The sequence below is a fragment of the Nyctibius grandis genome, chromosome 4 (assembly GCF_013368605.1).
Source record: "Nyctibius grandis isolate bNycGra1 chromosome 4, bNycGra1.pri, whole genome shotgun sequence".
Lineage (NCBI taxonomy): Eukaryota > Metazoa > Chordata > Aves > Nyctibiiformes > Nyctibiidae > Nyctibius > Nyctibius grandis.
Window position 1 is genome coordinate 11,855,429 of NC_090661.1, and position 19,325 is coordinate 11,874,753.

General features: G+C 45.2%; 1 protein-coding gene across 1 annotated transcript; it reads right to left on the reverse strand.

The window, feature by feature from the left end:
- Nucleotides 1-10,695: 10,695 nt before the first annotated feature.
- Nucleotides 10,696-13,812, reverse strand: ADM (adrenomedullin). Its single transcript, XM_068398943.1, has 4 exons — nucleotides 13,719-13,812; nucleotides 13,020-13,130; nucleotides 12,581-12,721; nucleotides 10,696-12,045 (listed from the first exon to the last, which is right to left on the reverse strand). Exons 2-4 carry the CDS (start codon nucleotides 13,115-13,117, stop codon nucleotides 11,736-11,738), a joined length of 549 nt encoding a protein of 182 aa, XP_068255044.1. The 5' UTR covers nucleotides 13,118-13,130; nucleotides 13,719-13,812; the 3' UTR covers nucleotides 10,696-11,735.
- Nucleotides 13,813-19,325: the final 5,513 nt, after the last annotated feature.

A 19,325-nucleotide genomic window follows, 5' to 3' on the forward strand; every position in this document is an offset into this window, starting at 1 on the left:
CTGGTGTTTGATGAGATTGGAGTTAAAGGCTTCAGAACAATAGAAAGTCTTTGTCTTGTAACCGCTGCCTCTATCTGCTCAACAAAAACGTCTGTAAAGACTTCAAGGTGATTTGAAATATAGCAAAATAGTTTTCAGAGGATGCCTTGCAGTTTCATAGGATATTACATGTTTTCACTTACAAAAACTTTAAATAGGTGCCAGGAAAACTAAAGCAAAGAACTCCAAAATCAGATTAAATAGATACCAGTGAATTTTCCAGGACTCTTCCATCCTTCATTTCCTAACTTGTTAATACAAATGCTTCTGCAAGAAGGAGGTTAGTACCAAGAAACAAATTATAGTGTTTGTGTCTTGTTCAGCTTTAATTAATGCTGTGTTATTTCATCAGTGTTTTTTATAAACCACTGATAAAACTAAAGATGTACTTGCTTCAACATCCTCCTTAAGATGTTGCCAAACTCATGTTAAGTATTTACAAAGATTTTATAACTGAAGATACATATGCATCAATTTACCTATGTTATCATTTGACAGCATTGTCATAAGATGCTATTTTTAGTGCCACTATTGTCTGCTTTAATTATTTTATTTTTTGTTATTCTGGCAAACATGGAACTTGTCTGAAAATATTCAGGTTCTGATGTGAGAAGCACAGAAACTGTAGGTTCCACATGACTACAAGTGCTACAAGATGTCATGATTAACCCAGATTTACCAGCGTGAATGTTAGCTTTTTCATTGTTCTGTAATACAGGACTGTACAAAGAAAATATAGTTATTATTTTGGTGTAAGACGTTTTGACAGTTTGGTAGACATTGCATTCCTACTTTCTGTCTTGTATGGCTTTGCTGTCTTCCATACCGTTTAGTAGTTGCGTAATTGTTCCCTTTCAAGCATACAAACAATGAGGTCAACTTGAGTCACGTCAAATAACTAAAGCAAATACCACATATGAAACCATTTAAGATAACAAATCATGTGATCACATATATTACCTCTTGCCTGGATTTTCTGGATCATACTAGAAGTGCGTTAGAATACACAAAAGCAACAGAGCTTACCAGCTGACTGTTTTGCCTATGATAAGCAACTGATGAGCAGTTTATTGCAAAGTATTTAACACAGACAAGCTAGAACTGAAAGTTACCTTCCTCTAAATCATTATGCTGCTTCTTTAAACTGACCTTTTCAAGGCAAAACCTGTGTTTTCCTGTAGAAAAAAATATGACAGGGATGAAGGTTTAATTTTATTTTAGTGGTTTTAATAACATTCAGCTATGTTACATTTTAAAGCTGCCTAATTATCAGATGTAACATCTGGGATACTGTATCTATCAGACTGTGTTTTATCCAAAACTGGGAACAGATACAAGAAAGTGTTATTTATATTTATTAACTGGAACATACAGAGAAAGGTCAACACTTTCCCTATTCATCCTGCATCAGCAGAGAGGCTGGTGAGAAAGCAGGGTAAAAGTAAAACTCCTTAATCAACAAAAACTAGTGACTTTAAAAATATGCAGAACACATGAAAGCAAAGAATAAGCTTTTTACCCATGCATTTTTTCCTTTTATTGAATATCATTCACTTCAGTTATGCTCATTGAGCACATCACAGACCTCTGCTGTTCATACTGAAGTCGAAAGAAGTGGTTTCGCTCTTGCTGCAGTGGTAGACAAGAAGAAAAGCATTAAAACACTGTTCCTAAACCAGCAGCAATTAGGAGAAAGCAGAACATGGTTTAAATAGTTTCCATTAATATGTTTTATTCCACTCTGTAGCACTCTTGAAGTAGTTAAACTGGTCAGTTGCTTCTATAACCCTCCCAACTCTTTGTGACAGTAGTTACAATTACTGGCCCTTCAATGCAAGTTATTCTGCCTCTTGTCCAGAGATTTTTGTGAGTCTTTCTCTTTTGTTATCTACACTGCAAGGCCTCACAGAGAAGAGTTAATTCTCTTCTAACCTTACGGTCTTACAGAGTTTCAAGCTGCTGCTGGAGGGTGTGTGCACACATACGCTGAACAATCCTGTTGGCATCTCTTACTGTGCAGACATGTTTCTATACCTATATGGTCTCATTAGCTAGTTTTCCAGTCATCTGCTACAGCACGGGCACCATCCACATTCCCCATATAGCACAATAGAGTGTCTTTTCTTGCAAGGAGGGGATTCTCAACACAGAAGCATTATTCATAATAACACAAGAAATGTCTGACTGCGTTAGAGCAGTAGCCTGCCTAGGCCAACGTGCTGCCCCCACTGTCTCCTGCAGTGAAAGGAGATACTGTTTAGGGCATCATGTGAACCTGGCCACTTCCTGTGGTCTGTTCTCCTCATACTCTCCCAGCATCATTGGATTAAGGACTTTAAAGAGCACACCTCTGCCTATTCCCTATTGTATCTGTTTTGATACTGTTATCTGGGATATCTTCTCTTTTTTGTTTTTTGGACTTGCTGATGCCGTCTACCTCCACAGCTTCTCAGGACAAGAAATTCCAGGAATTCACTAACTGCTATGTAAAAAAAAAAAAGTGTTTTCTTTTATCAGTTTTAAATCACTTCCCTGCTAGTTTCAGTGAGTGCCCCCCCCCGCCCCACCCCAGTTGTAATATTGCAGGGTTTGATGAATAACACTTCTGCATTCACCTTATCCACCACCTTAATGGTTTTGTAAACCTAAACCACTCCTCAGCCTTTCTAAAAGGACTGGGCTTTTCCAGTCCCTTTCTCCATCATAGATCTCTTTTTTTTGCTCCAGCCACATTTACTTTGAATACATGAGAGCTGCCAGAGTTAAAATTAGGGCTAATTCAATGACTGGTGGCTTTAAACTGCTGTGTTTTTGACCAGAGAGCAGAACAGAATCCTAACTGGAAACAAAAACTGAATCTGGAACAGAATTTGAAATATCATTTTGAAGGCCTTTTCAAATATACATGTATAAAAAAGTTACTAGTTCATGATAGTAATTTGACTGAGATCTGGCATCCCCTAGCAGATACTTGTGCAGTACAAGGACTGTTCAGACTAGCTTTTGCACAAGCCTTTGTTTCAAGAGAGTAGCAAGGGTGCCCTGGCTGCTCTGTGCTGCTCTTTAGATTCTCACTGGACTTGTTCACGCAGGGGCCTGCCTCCAGTGATCTCCAGTGAACAGCCTTTAATGGAAGAGATCTGGCAATAGCTTTGATTCCTGTTCTTCTATATCTGTCAATTGTGTGTTAATGTCTAATGACGTGCTCTGTAGGTGACAGTAAGCCTAAGTTTGTCAAACCTTTTCCCATCAGTCCTATGGTGTACCTTACTGGGTAGGTGTGTTTACATGTATGTGATTCTGTGCTTCCATGATCTATGTTTGTGTGTGTGCATTCATCTGTTGGGTAGTGGCAGCTCAGCCTGTTCATTGGTCCTGTCTCCCATTCCTCTGCCTGAACTGCCAGTAGTTAACTGCAGTGCTTCACCTTATTTGCAGCCTTACCTGGGGCCTTACAGATTGAGGCAGAGGGAAGCTGCTTTTCTGGCCTGGGAACATGACTAATGCTTGTTGTGAGGCAAGGAAGCAAAGGTGTAGGCTGAAGTAACTTCCTGGCTGAAGGTCCATGCTCCAAGCGTGCCCCATTCATACAACATTTCCATGCTCATATTTGTAACCGTCCATAATAGAGTATGTAATATGTAAGCTGAGCGAGCTGAATGAACCAACTGGTGAATCACTGTATATCCAGTGTAGAGCAAATTTAACCAGCACTGAATCCAAACCAGAGGTAAATAAAAAATGTGCTATTTCAACTACTTGTTTTAAACCCATTATGAATAAAGGGCTGAATGTTGTATGTAGGCATCATATAGTATATAATTTTTTTAAGCAACTCTACAGTCATAGAGGTGAACAGAAATATTTTGATGGAAAGCTCATTTTTCAATGCCTGTTTGAGTTACTCAGCAGGATTAAAAATAAAATTTAAAAAATCCTTCATGTAAGCCAAGAGATCTTTACAATCTTTTACAGATCATCTCTACTGTCTTCAGCTTCCTCAGGTAGAATTTGAAGAAGCCTTTCATACCAGATATACTGCTTCCTTCTTGTGTAAGTGTTGTTGGATTATAATAAAAGCATTTTGCAGCAGGTTATTTATTAAAACAAGAATACTCGTATTATACTAAGTAAATATAACTTACATAATTATATCAGAGTACATATGACTGTGATTTCAATCCAGTATAAAAATGTCATTGCACAAAATAGTCCCTTCAGTTGTTCGTAACAGTTAGAGGAACAACTTCAGTTCTGTGATCATAGAAGCTGACAGCTCACACCTAAGTACTGCTGAGGTGGTGCATTGTTTATGGCTTATTTAGATAGGTGGGAGAAACAGGTCAGTCTTGATTCATCACACTGATCTGATTCCTGCCTTTTTAACAGCTCTCTGTCTAGCAGTGAAGAGCATGTGTACATCTCTCCAATCATGAGTTCTCCTGAAAAGGCAGTACTGGTCTTTCTAACTTCATCCTTCTTTACTCATTAGTAAATAGGTAACTCCTGTAGCACACAGGACCCACTGTTCTCCTTTGATCCCTTCAAGTTACACCTTGAAAACATTATTTTCTCAAAAAACACTGCTGTGTTCACTGTTCTCTCAGTAGCCCACAGTGGCGAAAGTGGTATCAGGACAGAAGTATCCAGGCATCTGTTGGACAAAGTGTAACCCCTGAGCTTGCTCAGAACAACAGAAAGAACAGAATAGTTTCCTTTCTCCATCTCCTCAGAATATGTAAAGGTATTGTGCTGTTCCTGCTTTTTCTGAGTAAAGCCCAGGAGGAATGAAAAATTTGAGTCTCTGCCTTACTCAGCATATTGAGTAACCAGCCCAGGCCAGATATAAAATTCTTTTAAACGCAGGCCTCCCTGCTGGCAGCAGCACTGTGCCACTTTGACATCCAGCAATAATTTTAAATGAGAGTGATTTATTTTTCTTTAGAAGGCAGCAGATGGCAGCAAAGTTGTACAGATGTGCCAGACTAGTAGAAGAAGAAAAATATCTCAGTACACACACTCTAACAACATTCCATGGAAAAAACGTATCATTTGTTTCTGTCTGTCTTGCAGTGTGGTTAAGACAGTAAATCAGGTTTAATGGCCCTCGTGCACTTGTAACGTGAGGGGTTTTTTTCCCCCATTACTAGGAGTTAATGAAATCAGATTGAGGCGAGATGATGTGAATTATCACTCAGTAAATCATCTTTGTCTCTGCAGGAATCACTTTGTGCAAATCTTTTTATATCCTTCATTAAACAGATACTGACTGCCTTGTGAAAATATTATCACAAAGTGCTAGACTGTGTGTGCACCCTGACTGATGCAGGAGCTTTGACTGCCAATCTCTGCTGTGAGCTATGTACACCACTCACTTGCTCATTTGAGTTAGTTGTCTGGATACATCCTTTTCCGAGGCTTCAAAATAGGTGATGAGTTGTTTTTTTGAAAGTAGAGAGGAGAGAGAGAGGAGGAAGGAAATGCTACTAGATAAAGTCATAGTGTTTAAAACACTCCCAAAATCCTACTGCATTAAAGAAAAAATGAAGTCTGGGTTTTGGACAAGAACACTGGAAGTTTCTGGGATTCGATCCCTACTCATGAACACATTTAGCACCGCACTTGACACATGTATGTTTGTTGAAGTTGTCATTGCCAGCAGCACCACATCCACTTAAGAGAAGCAGCAATGATCATACATTGCTGAACTTATTTCAGAATGAACGGAGAGTCTGGATTTGGGTTACCTCTTTTTGATGGAGTTCCTGTCCTTTACTTCTACTTTTTAGTAGTTTCTTCAGTCTTCAAAACCAGAACTGGTGAATAAATGAAGTACAAAGCAAAACTTACAATACAGTCTTTCAGTATAAAAATAGACATGTTTTTGAAAGAGAGCTGGGGCTTAGATTTTTTTCCTGCTGAAGTCAGTAGAAGTTTTGTTTCAATTAGATGGGATCAGTCTCAGGCCTGGGATTTGGTGTTGAGATTCCTATCTGGCTCACCAGTCCATCACCACCAGAATGTCTGATGTCTGTAGGCAGTAAGGAGACTAATGATATATGCCAGTTGCATATTTTTCATGTTGTTTATCAATAAAGGGCCAGACTATGAATTTGTTCCTTATGCAGAATGAGATGCAGAGCTCTACAGCCCCAGGAAAAAAATTACTTAGAAAAAGTGGCTTAGAAATCCATCACTTTTGCCTTGTCTCTAAGGAGAACAAATTTACTTTACAAGGTGCAGCTGCCTTCTTCCAGTGTGCAAACTCAGATCTGCTCCTGAGTCCTTATATACAGACAAGGAAGTGTAGCAGCCTCTGAGAGTTTACTGCTTTCTAGCAGAGAGCCACGATAGAGTCAGGTCAGGTAAGGGGAAATGAGGAACCCTTTTGTCCTCTCCTGTAACAGCAGTGGGATGAATTACATGGTGGCCTTTTAGTCTTTGTGTGTTTTGGTTTCATGATAACTCCTGTGACAGTAACTACCTATTAGAAGAACAATAATTATGTTTGTTTGATGAACTGCTTAGTTTGCTCCTGAACTAACAGATAAGATCTGTTATGTTTGTTCCCCTGTTTCTGCCAATACCACTGGACATCAGAGATTAAGACCTGGACATTTGTTTGTTTATTTTTACACCAAGTTAGCAAAGTATTAAGAAAATATAAACTACTCCGTAATTGCTGGAAAAGTTGCATGTAATTTGCAAACTGACAGGTCTGGGAAGTGACAGTTGACTGAAAGTATTGGAGGAATATTTATTTTGCAAACCGATTCTGAGAGTCAGAATTTGTTACAAAATATTTGCCTTCAGCTGGGTTGAGCTGGTCTTTCCTGACTTTGGAAAAACCCAGGCTTTTTAAGTGGATGGGAGACTCAGGGAGGTCTAGTTAAATGATTGGTAAAAGTTATCACAGAATCAAAGTCAAAAGATTTCATTTGGCCTCCTCATTGCTGTTGCTGTTGCAGGGAATTTTGCAAGCAAAACACTCCAGTCTTATCAAATCATTAACATTGATGCTGGTCTTAATGGAAGCATTTGTTTTTCATTTGGGGACATTATAGTTATCAAGCATTTTGACTAGTGAATATAGCATGTAGTAAAAGGGCTTTTATGTAGCAAAGTTCTTTACCTCACGAACAAATTATGCTCCTTCTCCTCAGAAAGGATACATGGCCCTGCTCCAAAGAATTTAGTATTTAAAAATTAAAACAATTTTAAAGCTGACACAAATTATTTGGTGAAAAAAACCTGTTCTTAAAGACATATTTGGATAATAAAAGCAAACCCTAGTGAATACAATAAACAAATTTTAGTTTGGCATAATTAGATTTAGTTATTGGTTGTACTCAGTCATGCTGGAATTTTTTCTCCTGATGCCTGTGTGCTCTACACTACTTAAGTATGATGTGAGATAATATAAAATGGTGAATTGACGGCACAAGGAAAATATTTGGATGGCTGTCTGGAGTTGCCATTATTGGCTTTAATTATGACTTGCTGTCCTTTGGGTACTAAATGAGCCAGAAAAGGCTTCATATGTGCCAAAGTATTCATTAGTATTCCCCTTTCTGTCATTGTACTTGCAGAAAAAGTTTATATCTGGCACCTGACTGCAGTTCTTATTAGCACAGACCAAGATGCTTTGCAGATTTTGATAATCATCTGAATGCACACCAGTGTCTCTACTTTTTGGATACAGTAGAGGTTGTTCCTAGGTAACAGTGGCAGAACTCTTTGACCGCCTTCTGATGTAACTGGAAAACAATCATTTTTTGCAGTCCTCCATGTGACGTGGCTGCTTAAAATTAAGTTTTGTGGTACTGGCTGGATAAAGAAAAATAATTACTTGTTTCCTTCTTCCAGGTTAGAGGACCTACACTGGGACTTTATGGGAAAGCACTTGTATATTAACATTTTAGGCCTCTTGCCACCATTCCCTATAGCACTAATAATGGAGCCACAAAAATCTTTCTGGGATAAAAATAGCCTTTGGAATCTATTTTGGTAATGAAAAATTGTCTATAGTGAAATACTTTTTCTTTGCCATAGGGTGTCTCTAGGGTAGGTACAAAACAGAATAATAACTCATAAAGAATTTTCCATGAACTCTCCTGACACTTCACTGTGGAGGCTCTGCTGAGAAAGATGACCACTCCTTTGGCATCTGCTCTTGAACAGACTGGTGGACAAGGATGAATTCCTACTCTGATACATATTTACTGTTGCAAAACTTAATTTTAATTTAGAACATTGTTTGAACTGAACTTACAGTCCTGTTTTAAGCAGCCTTTGAAATGCTGGCCTGTGGGGCACCAGACTGTTCTTAGAAACGAATACTTTAACTGAGGTGTTGTGTAAACAGATGCTCCTGATTTTGGAGGCATTTGATGACAACTCCCACTTCTCATCTGCCACATTAGAGCATAATCTGGCCTTGACCTAAGCACACAGCTCTTCTTGAACTTCCAGGACTTTAAGAGGAAGCTTGCTTTCATGGGCTGATACTGTTTCACAGTCTTGTTCTCCCTGAGGGGTTTCAAAATCCTCACACGCCTCAGAGGTTTTAATCTCGTTTGGGTATGTATTTCGACTACTGTTTAAAGGTTAGTGCCCAACATTTTGCTTTGTGGGATGTTCATAGTGAAAAGGTGCTTAGCCAATGTTCTTCAGTAATGTCTCCTGCATGGGCAAGAGGAAGAGCTTGCTCTTTACACTTTAAAAGACAGGGTTTCAAAGAGTTTTGGGGGGATGGAAGGAATTTTAAAAAAAAAATCTTTTCTTTAGTTGCTGTTTATTGCAGCTACAGAGTTTTGCTTCTCCTTACAAGTGCGGCAGGTGGTGCTCTTGGTCCTTCCAAATGGAAATTGCATGCACTAATCTCCAGTAAGGTCTGTCTCCAGTAAGCATCCAGCACCAGCTTGCTGGTTTTAGCCCTGTCGAGTTAGGCCAAGGATCTTTCAGCTTTGAGTGAAGTGTTCTCTGTCAGTAAAAGGGAAAGGAGGGCAGAAAAGGTATTTTAAATGGGGACTGGGTTTTGGCAGTACATGAAGAAAAAATCAATATAAAAAAAGTAGCTAGCTGGCAAGTACATACTTAACCGCTGTATAGCCCAATCCAGCTTTGATGTCCCAAGTTTAGATGACAAAGATGCTAGCTGTGTAACCCGAAAGTAAAACATTGTAGCTATTAAATTGTATGGTTCTGTGGAAGTCATTTCAGTTGTGCTATGTACTTTAAGCAGAATCACGCTTTCACCTACACATTGTAATTTCCCACTGCAAGCACCCCAAAACTTACAAGCAGCAACTATTCTAGTTTCCAGATCTTTTATGATTTAAGAATAGCCACTTGCTTGTTTCTCAGCTGGTAGCTATAATCTGCGCTGAAGGATCACGCGTTTGCTGTCACCCCTTACATCTTACAAAATCTGAATCAGAAAGACCATCAGCAGTAGAGAGGTAAATTCCCTTCCAGCTGTTAACAGACAGACGGTAATTAAAACTGGCAAGTGTCAATATGTACGCTTTTTTTTTTAAAAAAAAAAGGACATTTCAAGTGGAAAATCCACCTCTCAAGATTCTGGAATTCTTAATTGAAAATGTTTAGGAAAGTAACTAAAAACAGGCAATTCTGAGCAGACCTTCAAAACTTTGGGGAGAAAAATTATTCTGAATATATGCCAGGTATCTAGTCAGCTGGATTTCTACCCGAGCTTTTTTGCAGCAGTATTCCTGGAAAGGCGTCATTGCCAGTTCTTTTGAATATTTCTTGTAAATATATGTTCCTTAGGCATTTAGTATTAGGCAAAAAAATATGCCCACTTCATTTATGCTAGCAGCATTAAGTGCTGCTGTTCCCCAGTCCTCTCCTGCGTATGTTAACTGTGTTCAGAGATACTGTAAAATAGGGGAAATTGTATGTTTTATCCAAGATGTTATTCAAATTACACTTGTTTAGTTTTTAGGTTTGTTTTCTTGGTGTGCAAAGAGCAGACACCAATAGATGGTGCTGTTGGTGCATTAATAAGGTTCAGTTTCACATTTGTTTTCTGGTCTGGGGTTGGAATTTGTTTTTTTTTTAAAAAAATGAGAACACACACACAAAAAAAAAGGAACAAAACAACAAAATCCCTAATGCTAAGCTTTTATCCAAGATGTTCTGCCCTCACTGAACCGGTCACCATTTAACTTTAACCTGAACTGTGGCCCAGGAAATCCGTCAACATAAATAACCTTGGAAGCTGCCATGACCATTTTTGGAACGTGCTCCCTCAATAAATCTGTTACTTTGTTGTGCAATGTTGAAGTGTGCAGTTGTTTCTCTGATTAATTAGGGCAAAAAATAAACTTGCACGATTAATCCAAGCTGTGACATGTTTCAGCCCTGGCTGGAACATGTGGGTAGAAAAGGCCTTAGAGCCTTCTCAACAGATCTGTCCTGGGATTTTAAGATGCATTCTTGCTTTTGAGTTTACTTGCTTTGACTAGATAAGGCGGCTGCTGACAAAGTCTGTAACTGAGGGGTTTTAGTCTGTCACAGAACTGCCATGCTAGGTAAGAACAGTGAGAAATCTTTCCCACCTGCCCCCACTAAAGACAACATAACAGAACTGGTTTATGTAATAGTGTTTATTTTATTTCACATATTACCCATGGAGAGCAGCTGATACATTCTCTACATCTTTCACCAGTCTGGAATGCAAGATTAAAAAAGGTATGGAAAAAGTTTAACGTTTGACATTTGCGATATGAAAAATAGAGGGGATACAATGTTTTAAAATGCCCTTATGCAATATATATATATAAAAATGTATAAAAATAAAATATATTTTAAAAAAAAGATACAAATAGGACATGACACAGGACAATCTTAAATATCGATACGTATCTCATGATCCACACACACCGCACTTAAAATTAACAAAAACCACATACAATTGCACTTTTCCTATCTGTGACGTTCAAGTATATCACAGTCCCCGCAGGGACTAGTTAGTGTCCGATTCCCTGCCGGGTGCAGATAACGCAGAGGGTAGAGCAGATGTGGGCGACCGGTCCTTGCCGAGGGCTGAACGCGCCCCCTCAAACACTTGGGGGCAGAGGGCGAGGCCGGGGCCGCCGTCCCCGGGCCCGGGGGTGCCGCGCGGTGCCCGGCGCCCGCCGGCGGGTCCCACTGGCCGCGGGACTCCCCTGAGCAACCCCTCCTCGGGGCAGGCGGCGCCCGGGCAGCTCAGAGCGCAGCCCGCCGGCAAGGAGGGCCCGACAGCCCCCGGGTGCAGCGGCGGGGCAGGGGGCGACATGGCGGCCGGCGGGGCAGCGGCGCCTTCCAGTCCCGGGCGCCGGCGGTGTCTCGCCCGGGGAGGGTAGAGTCAGTGACAACCCCGCCGTTGCGGCTGGCGGGGGGAGCAGCCCTGCGCGTCCCCAGCGGGACGCGGCCTTCACAGCTTCCCCGCGCTGTCTCTCCGCGCCGGGCGCGGGCGGAGGCCGCGGGACCGCCAGCCCCTCGCCCTGCCGGGCTCTGGCGGCGCGGCCCATCGCTCCGCCGCCCCCAGCCCAGGGAGGGCGCGCCGGGGTCCCATCCAGACATGCGCTCTCCACGAATCCGAGCGGCAGCTCCCGAGCGGCGGCGGACCTCCGAAGCGTCCGTGCCTCAGTCCATCCATCCGAGACGGCCTCGGACGAGTAGTGCGGCGCTCAGACCCCGAGAATGGGGGCGAGGGGCTGCTCCCGCAGAGTTTGGGGGCGCCGCCCGGCCCGGGCGTAGCGCGTCGGGCTGCGGCTCTCGGGCAGGGAGCGGCGCTTGCGGCCGTAGCCCTGGGGGCTGATCTTGCCGGGAGGGGCGGTGTCGTCCTTATCCTTGTCGGTCAGCTGGAAGATCTGGTGGGCCAGCTTCTGCACCGTGCATGTCCCGAACCGGCACCCCGTGCGCATGGCTTGGAAGTGGGCGAAGCTGTTAATGCTCTGGCGGTAGCGCTTGACGCGGATGTGAGCATCCTCCCGGCTGCTGCGAGGGAAGAAGAAAGAGAGCGGGCATGAGAAAAGCGCAGTGGGGCCCCGGAGGAGGGGACCCGGTGGGCCCCGGAGGAGGGAAGGGCAGGGAGCCCCCAGGCTGGAGGCGGGTCCGTCCCGACCGTGCAAAACTCGCCCCCTTCCCCCCCCCCCCCCCCCGCCGCCCCGGTTCTGTACTCCGCCGAGCGGCGGGATAGGGGCGAGCTGGTCGGAGAGCAGAGATTGCTGCCGCTGGGAGGAGAGGCCCCGCCGTTTTATGGCTGTTACTTTATCTACGGATCCAGAGCTCAAGTTACTATTTATATTTGACTTTCACAGTAAAGGCGCTGCTATCTCCCGCCAGCTGAAGAGCGCGGGGAAAGGGAGGCGGGAGGCTGCTTTCAGCGCGATGTGCAGCCCGGGCAGGACCTGTCTCCGGGGCTTGGGGGAATCTATAGCGAGAATGAGCCTAAACACGCGGAAACGAGGGGACCCTGAAACTTTCCACTGCCTTGAGCAGGTGCCCGAGCCCAGAAGGAGCTGGAATTTACCTGGGATGCGAGACTCGGGGATCCTCCTTCACGTCCTGGGTCCGTATGAGCGGCTGCACGTCGGCGGCTGCCCCCAGCCCTCGGAGCGCGCCCGAAGGCTTCACGTCCCGCTTGGCTCGGCTCAGTGCCCATTTCGTCCATCTGAAAGGAGCGCAAGGGAAGAGGACAGCCTGTTAGCGCAAGCCTGCAGGGCGGGAGCCAAACCAAATAGATTCGAGGGGAGATAATCTTTGCCAGCGCCGAGATTTTTTCTTTTTTTTTTTTTTTTTTTTTTTTTGGATGTTTCCTGAAAGGGCATGAGGCCTTTTAGGAGCTGTGCAATTCCCGCAGGGAATCCAGTCCCTCTGATCGCGGCCAGAGCCCGGCGCGGGGGCGCGGAGGCTCCGCAGCTCCAGCAGCAGGGCTGGGCGCTGGCAGGAGGGCGCGCTCCGATACTCACTTTCTTTTGAACTCTGTCGCTACGTCCACCCTTGCAGCATCCACCCCGAAGAAGGTCACAGAGCCGAGACACAACAGGGCTACGTGGACTAGTTTCATTCTGGCTGGACTCCTGGTGGAGGGAAAAGAGAAGAATTATAAGCGTGGATACTAATAAAAGTCAAGTAAGGTCTGTCCCTTATTTCTGGTGATTCCAGAGAGCTCCTTCCCTTGGAGAGACCCCAGGCTACCGGGGACTTTGTGCGCGATATGAACCAGAAGCTAATATTTGCTCAGCAACTTATCACAGAGTAAATAACAGAGCCTCCAAAGTTTACGTTTGTGGAGAGTTTTACTCGCAGAGGCGGCTGAAAACCAGCAGGATTTGCAGCATACCCCCAGCGGCTTGCGCTAGGATTTAGCAAACCCGTGAGATCAGAGCGAGCTGGCTATCAGACACGTTTCCAAACTCCAGCAAGTGTTTTGCTGCCTGGAAGTTTATCCCCTGATAGCTCATCTTCCCATTTCACACGCAGAAACAGCTAGTTCTTGATCTTATGTTGTAAACTGCAGCTGATGCCAAGAGCCAGTGCAAGGCTCTGCAGCGTAACACCAAGCTCTTCAAAACAGTCCAGATTTAGTAGATTTTTACTTCCACTCCACCTCTCCTGAATCGCTTTTTGTTGTTGTTGTTGAGGGAGAAAAAAAAAATAGTTCTTACCTGACAGTGAGGTTAATCCACTGAGATAGATGTTCTTGTAGTAGCGATCCGAACTTGCAGGGTTTCCTGAGGAGCGAGAACTCCTCCTTTGTGTGTCTGAAGTAACCACTGCCGAGCTTTGCTTCATCGCTCCCTTTTATAGAGCAGCGAGCGCGGGGGAAGTGGGTGGACCTTGGCGGACTGCGGAAAAATAAGATTACTGAAAATTATCTTAAACAACCCCCTTGGTGTTTTGTTAATTATAACGACAGCTTTTAGGTGTGGATTCCATAAGACCCTCAGTTTTCTTTACTGGGGACAGACTTTTTAACTGCTGATATGTAATTATGTTTACACGGTCCGTAGCATAATTTCTCATTCTGGGCATCTTAACTTCAGGTGGGTGTAAGCAGGGGAGTAGGAACTAGACCCTATTGATTTCAAAATCCGTGCAAATCCATCAAATACCGGAGTTCCATATTTGGACATGAATTATAATGAATAACTGTAATGAATGCCAACCTTTACATAAGTAATGAGGTGACAAATCAGACATCATTAGTATTTATGACTCAGCTTGGGTGCATTTTTTATCTAATAAAATGTATTTGATTTACTTGATTGACTCCAATAAATCACAACTTACATGGTTTTGGAAGACGAAGGTTAGAGCGCACTTCTGTACCTTTGAACAAAGGAAGCGGTATTGCTTTGGGGCAGACACAGGGTCACTGAAATGCTTGGGCTTATGGGCGCCAGGGAAGATTTCCCGGGCGTCGTTTTATCCCCAATCCACAAACCTGTATACATGTGAGTGCGCTTACTTCCCCGGTTATACAGCTAAACCAGTGCAGGGTCAAGGTCTCTAACAGCATTCTCCAGGCTGGCCGTCAGCAAAACCTTACTCTGCCCACCTTTTTGGTTTTTTTACAGTCTTTAACATCTTTGCTCCGTGATGCTTCAGAAATGCAGAGGTCCGGCTTCGCAGGGGGTGCGGGAAACCAGCACCAGATGGACTGTTTCTCTGCTTACTTGTCGCAATGGAAATTCAGTGGAACCGAGGGAAATGCCCCAGGAGACCTGCGCCCTGGGGCGTTAGGGTCCCCTTCCAACCGAGAGATACTCGGGAGTGAGGAATGAACTGGCGTGTGCGAGATATTTCTCTCACATTTTGCCCCAAGAAAAGTGTTTCAAAAAGCAGGTGAGTATGTGCTGGTGACTCTGCCTTTCTAGGTAACCGCGGTATATAACAACACCCTGGAGAGGTGTGAGCAAGAAGATGACGGAAACCTTTCTGTGCACGGCTGACTCGGTCTAAGGTGCTCCCCTTCCCTCCCTCGCCAGCAGCGTCCATGCATCTGGAGGCTTCTGTCTGCGGCATCTACCTGTACGGGGGCAGGCTGGCCCGGGAGCCGCCAGCCCGTCCGGCTGCCGCCTCTCCGTCTCTCACGCTCTCCGCCGGCACCCGCCGGCACGGAGGGTCAGCCGCCCTGTAGCTGTTCCCCTTCGCACCCTCCAGCCGGCCCGTCTTTCTGCCCCGAGCCCTCGGCGCGGCTCCCGCGGGGCGAGGCGGTTTCCCCGGCCGTGAGCTGGCCGCCGGGGCAAGCCCAGATCCGCTCCTCCGCCGCACCTGCCCGGCCGGAGCGCGGGGCGGGACGCGGCGGCGGCTCCGGGGGCGCCAAGAGCCACCGGGGCAGCGCGGCGGCTGCCCCACGCGGGAGGCGCAGCGGGAGCCGCCAGCCCCGGGCTCCCCCTCGTCTCTTCCGCCCGCCGGCTCGGGCAGGGGCGCGGAGCCGCAGTCCCGCTGCCCTCCCCACGGACCGTGCTCCGGAGTAGGAATGCACAAAGAGAGGGGCTTGGGGTGTAAACTCAGGGAGGAAAAAATGGGAAAATAGGTGTTCTGGAAGGGGACTGTATCATGACCGGAGCTGCACAACTGCATCAGACCACGACGATTGGGTTTTAGAGACCTCATGAGGCAGCTCAGGCTCGAGAGAGTTCAAGCGTTTCCTTGATCAGCAGCTGAAACTGAATCTAACTTTTCCGAATAAGAAAGCAGAATTTTGTGTGATGAGTATTGCTTTGATTCAAATTAAGTCTCCTGTTCCAGTAAAAAAAATCACACACTTCCCCAAATGCTGGAAAATCCCTCATTAAAATCCTTGGCTAAACGGGAAGTGCATTTTGTATACTCTTAGGCAAACAATGCAGAAATTGGTTTAGGAATAGTAACAATAGTAGTAACGCAACTCACATGGGAGTTCCATACCGACTACAACTGTCATTTTAGTGATACAAAATTAGCTCGTTCTAATTCATGAGCTGGCAAACTTTGGCACATAAAGTATCAGTTTATTGCTGATGTGATTTGTGAAAGGGCTTCAGCAGGTAAAGCTGGTTTGAATGTAACACAAAACATCATGTTCTTTGTTCAGATTCTCATTGTGTTCTCCCTAAGCACTTGCATTCCTGTGCAGTTTGGAAATGAGCAATAGTCACTGAATTTGTACTATGAGGTAACAGTGTCCCCTTTTAAAAAAATATTTCATAAATAGTGAGATATTTCCATTTTGGAAAAAAGTTACACAGAACATTCCATGGAAATATTATTCACAAACTATTATTCTGAGGCAAAGCCACGCAGTTCAGCAAGACCGGGCTCTCCTCTGAAGCGTAGGGTCTCCTCTGGATTCTGCCTCATCCATTGCAGGGAAGTTGGCCTGGAGGAACATCCAGCTCTTGTACTTGTTTAGGGATTATTTTGGGCATGTCATTCAACCTCTCGGTGTTGCCATATGTACAAAAGACTTTACAATATATATCTGCTCTGGCAGGGAGATTGTGAAGATCAGTTGCTGTTTGTACAGCATTTTATTCAGGCTGACTTTTACTCCAAAAGCAAAGGTCTGAAATTTGTAGGCATCAATGGGGAATCAGTTTGGGGCAAATATTCTGTGCTGATTATGCAAGAAAATTTGTTGTTTGAAGCCAGTGGGAGTGCCTTTGTGTGTTTCATTCTGGGTTTAAACAAATTTTACTGAATTCGTATGCCATGAGTATGAATATACTTGATTATGTTTCAGGCTGTATGAAATCAGCAGAAAGATGATACTAATAGAAGAAAGCACACAGTCGGAGTGTGGCAGCATTGTCCCTTGTGTGCTTTCAGTCTCCTGGAGGGGCTGCAGCCCCACAGTCCTACACCCAGGGATAAATATACGGCTGCTTACCGGGTCCTTCTGGAGACCTAGGCCTTGGTGTCCACCCAGAGCCACTGCTCCATGAACCCCTTCATCTCCCGTGAGGAGCCGGGCTACTCTGCTGCAACAGAGGGAATTATGTTTTTGGTGGTCTGGATGAAAGTTCAGTTTACTTTGCATTAGACTTCAGGTGAGCAAACAATCTGTCTATTCCACTTCCTCATTCGTCCTATAAGAACCTAAGATTGGTCTATACTTAAGGGAAGTTAAGGAAGTAAGTTCTGGGTGACTGACTCCTTTTGCTGTCCATGCAGGTACACAGCTGCATTCAAACCCAGATGAACAGTGCCCTTCCTGTTACATGGGTACTTAAGACGTGCCACTTCTCATGACATGCTTTATAAACTAACCAAGCTTTGGTTATATTGGTCTAATGGAAGAAGGAGTAAGGCTCTAAAGTGGGCACTAGTAGTACTGGGGAGTCAGTAAGTAGCATCTTCCTCTTGATCCAGCATTTGTTAATGCCCTGGGAAAAGTGTTAGGTGATACTCTTCTGCTAGAGGTGCTGGCTTAAAAGAGCAGTGAGACTTAACTACTGAGATTTGTTATTACGTATTGAACCTTTTTATGAGTGCAGATATGATAACCCTAAGATCCCATTTCAGCTCCAAATTAGGTAATTTCTTGGTCTCTCTATACTTTCCCTACAGGTTTAGCTGTACAGAACATTATTCCTTGCTTTTGTAAACTGTTGCATGTCTTGGCTTTGTGCTGTTGAACAACTGCAGCATCCCCCAGCTGGAGTTACTGCAATGATGAGCTTTATCCTTGTCCACCTCACAGAGGTAATGTGTGGCTTCATTAAGATTTGCATTCCTTTGTTGCTGCTTCAGAAATGCTTTTAAACAAAAAGCTCAGTGTTCTGAAGACAGCTTTGTGGGTTTCAGTCGTTAAAGTCTACAGGATCGTGAACCAAAATGCCTATGCATAACATAAGAAAGGTATTCCTTCTTCTAGCTGCTACCTAGTGTAGGAAGTGACTGACCCCACAGAGTGTGTCTCTTTCTCAGAAAGTATATTTAATCTTTTTGATGTATGTATTATGTGATTTTCTTTACTCCTAAAGTTAACAAGCAATTTTATTAAGCCTAGATCTTTCTACATGGCATCTGACTTCAAAGCAGTTAAGCCATGAAGCTGATTACTCCAGGAAGATTTCGACCGCTGCCCTCCTTTGAGAAGGCACAAGCGAGAACACTGTAACTGATCGTCAAAGCTTCCCGACCAATTTGCCTCTGGGTTATCAGCAAGACACCGCATTGGCATGTCTCAGCTACATAGGAGGTGTAAGAATTGCGTGTTTGAAACAGAACTGTCTGTGTGGAACCGCTAATGACTGTCCGCTGGGTCCCTCGTGATGGTGGATCTGGGTCTTCAGGAGCAAATCCAGTGAATTTGCTACATTTCTATGTGCACCATGGTACCCATGGCTGCTGCAGCTCCTCACTGGGGTGCAACTGATGTCCTTTGCATTGTTTGTTCTCTCTGTGCCGTCAAACAGGACGTACATGGAAGCTTATCAGAACGTTTTGGCAGACTCTGTCAGTTAACCAAGTGCTCTACTGTCAGACACCCTGCTTATCACCAGCATCTCTGCGACTCCTGGCAGGCCCACCAGGTTTTCGAGGGTGAGAGTCCAAAAGGTGTCAGCCTCATCTGTACGTTATAAATAGCAATGCGAAATCTCCCCGCTGAGTTGCGGAGCGCCCTGGCAGCCACTGCTGGTGCGTAGACCAGCATGTCGGAGGCCAGGAGGGTTACGTCGAGGCATTGCTGGCTGTCGCTTCCGTTAGCAGCCGACGCCATCTCAAGGCTCCCACCCCCAAGCGCTGCGACCCGCATGGAAGGGGGCACCCACGTCGGCCAGAAGGACGCGGCAGGCGGCAGGATCGGGCAGCCGCGCCCCGTAGGGCAGGGCAGGGCAGGGCAGGGCAGGGCAGGGCAGCCTCCTCGGGGCGCCGCTGGGGACAGCGTCGGGGGTGGCGGCTGCTGGTGTGAGGGAGGGACGGGGCTGAAATCCCCATCACTCGGCTGCCTGTCAGTCGGGCGGCGGGCAGGGCCGCAGAGCTCAGCCGGGCCGTTAGCGCCGCAGCAGCCGTGCGGGCCGACTTTCCCCCGCGGCGGCATATCCCGCACATCCCGGACAGAGCGTAAACAAGAAACATCCTGGAAACGCAAGTCTCCATTCCCGAGGCTGAGCTCGGCGGGGGGATGGCGTTAAATTCGCCGCCGCCGCGTTTTATTTCCGCACAGCCTGAGCGGGGTCGATGCCCTCCCACGGCAGCTCCTCTCAGGAGAGGTCCCCGCGGAGGGCGGTGAGGTGAAGTCCCGCTCAGGTACACCCCAGTTTTCCCGAGCGTGCAAATCG

What these genes read in the sequence shown, in the direction of transcription:
- ADM (XM_068398943.1), bottom strand. Translation starts at nt 13,117, where the DNA reads ATGAAACTAGTCCACGTAGCCCTGTTGTGTCTCGGCTCTGTGACCTTC. An exon ending in GCGACAGAGTTCAAAAGAAA is followed by an intron (nt 12,722 to 13,019) that starts GTGAGTATCGGA and finishes CGCTCCTTTCAG; the next exon opens with ATGGACGAAATGGGCACTGA. An exon ending in CCCCGAGTCTCGCATCCCAG is followed by an intron (nt 12,046 to 12,580) that starts GTAAATTCCAGC and finishes CTTCCCTCGCAG; the next exon opens with CAGCCGGGAGGATGCTCACA.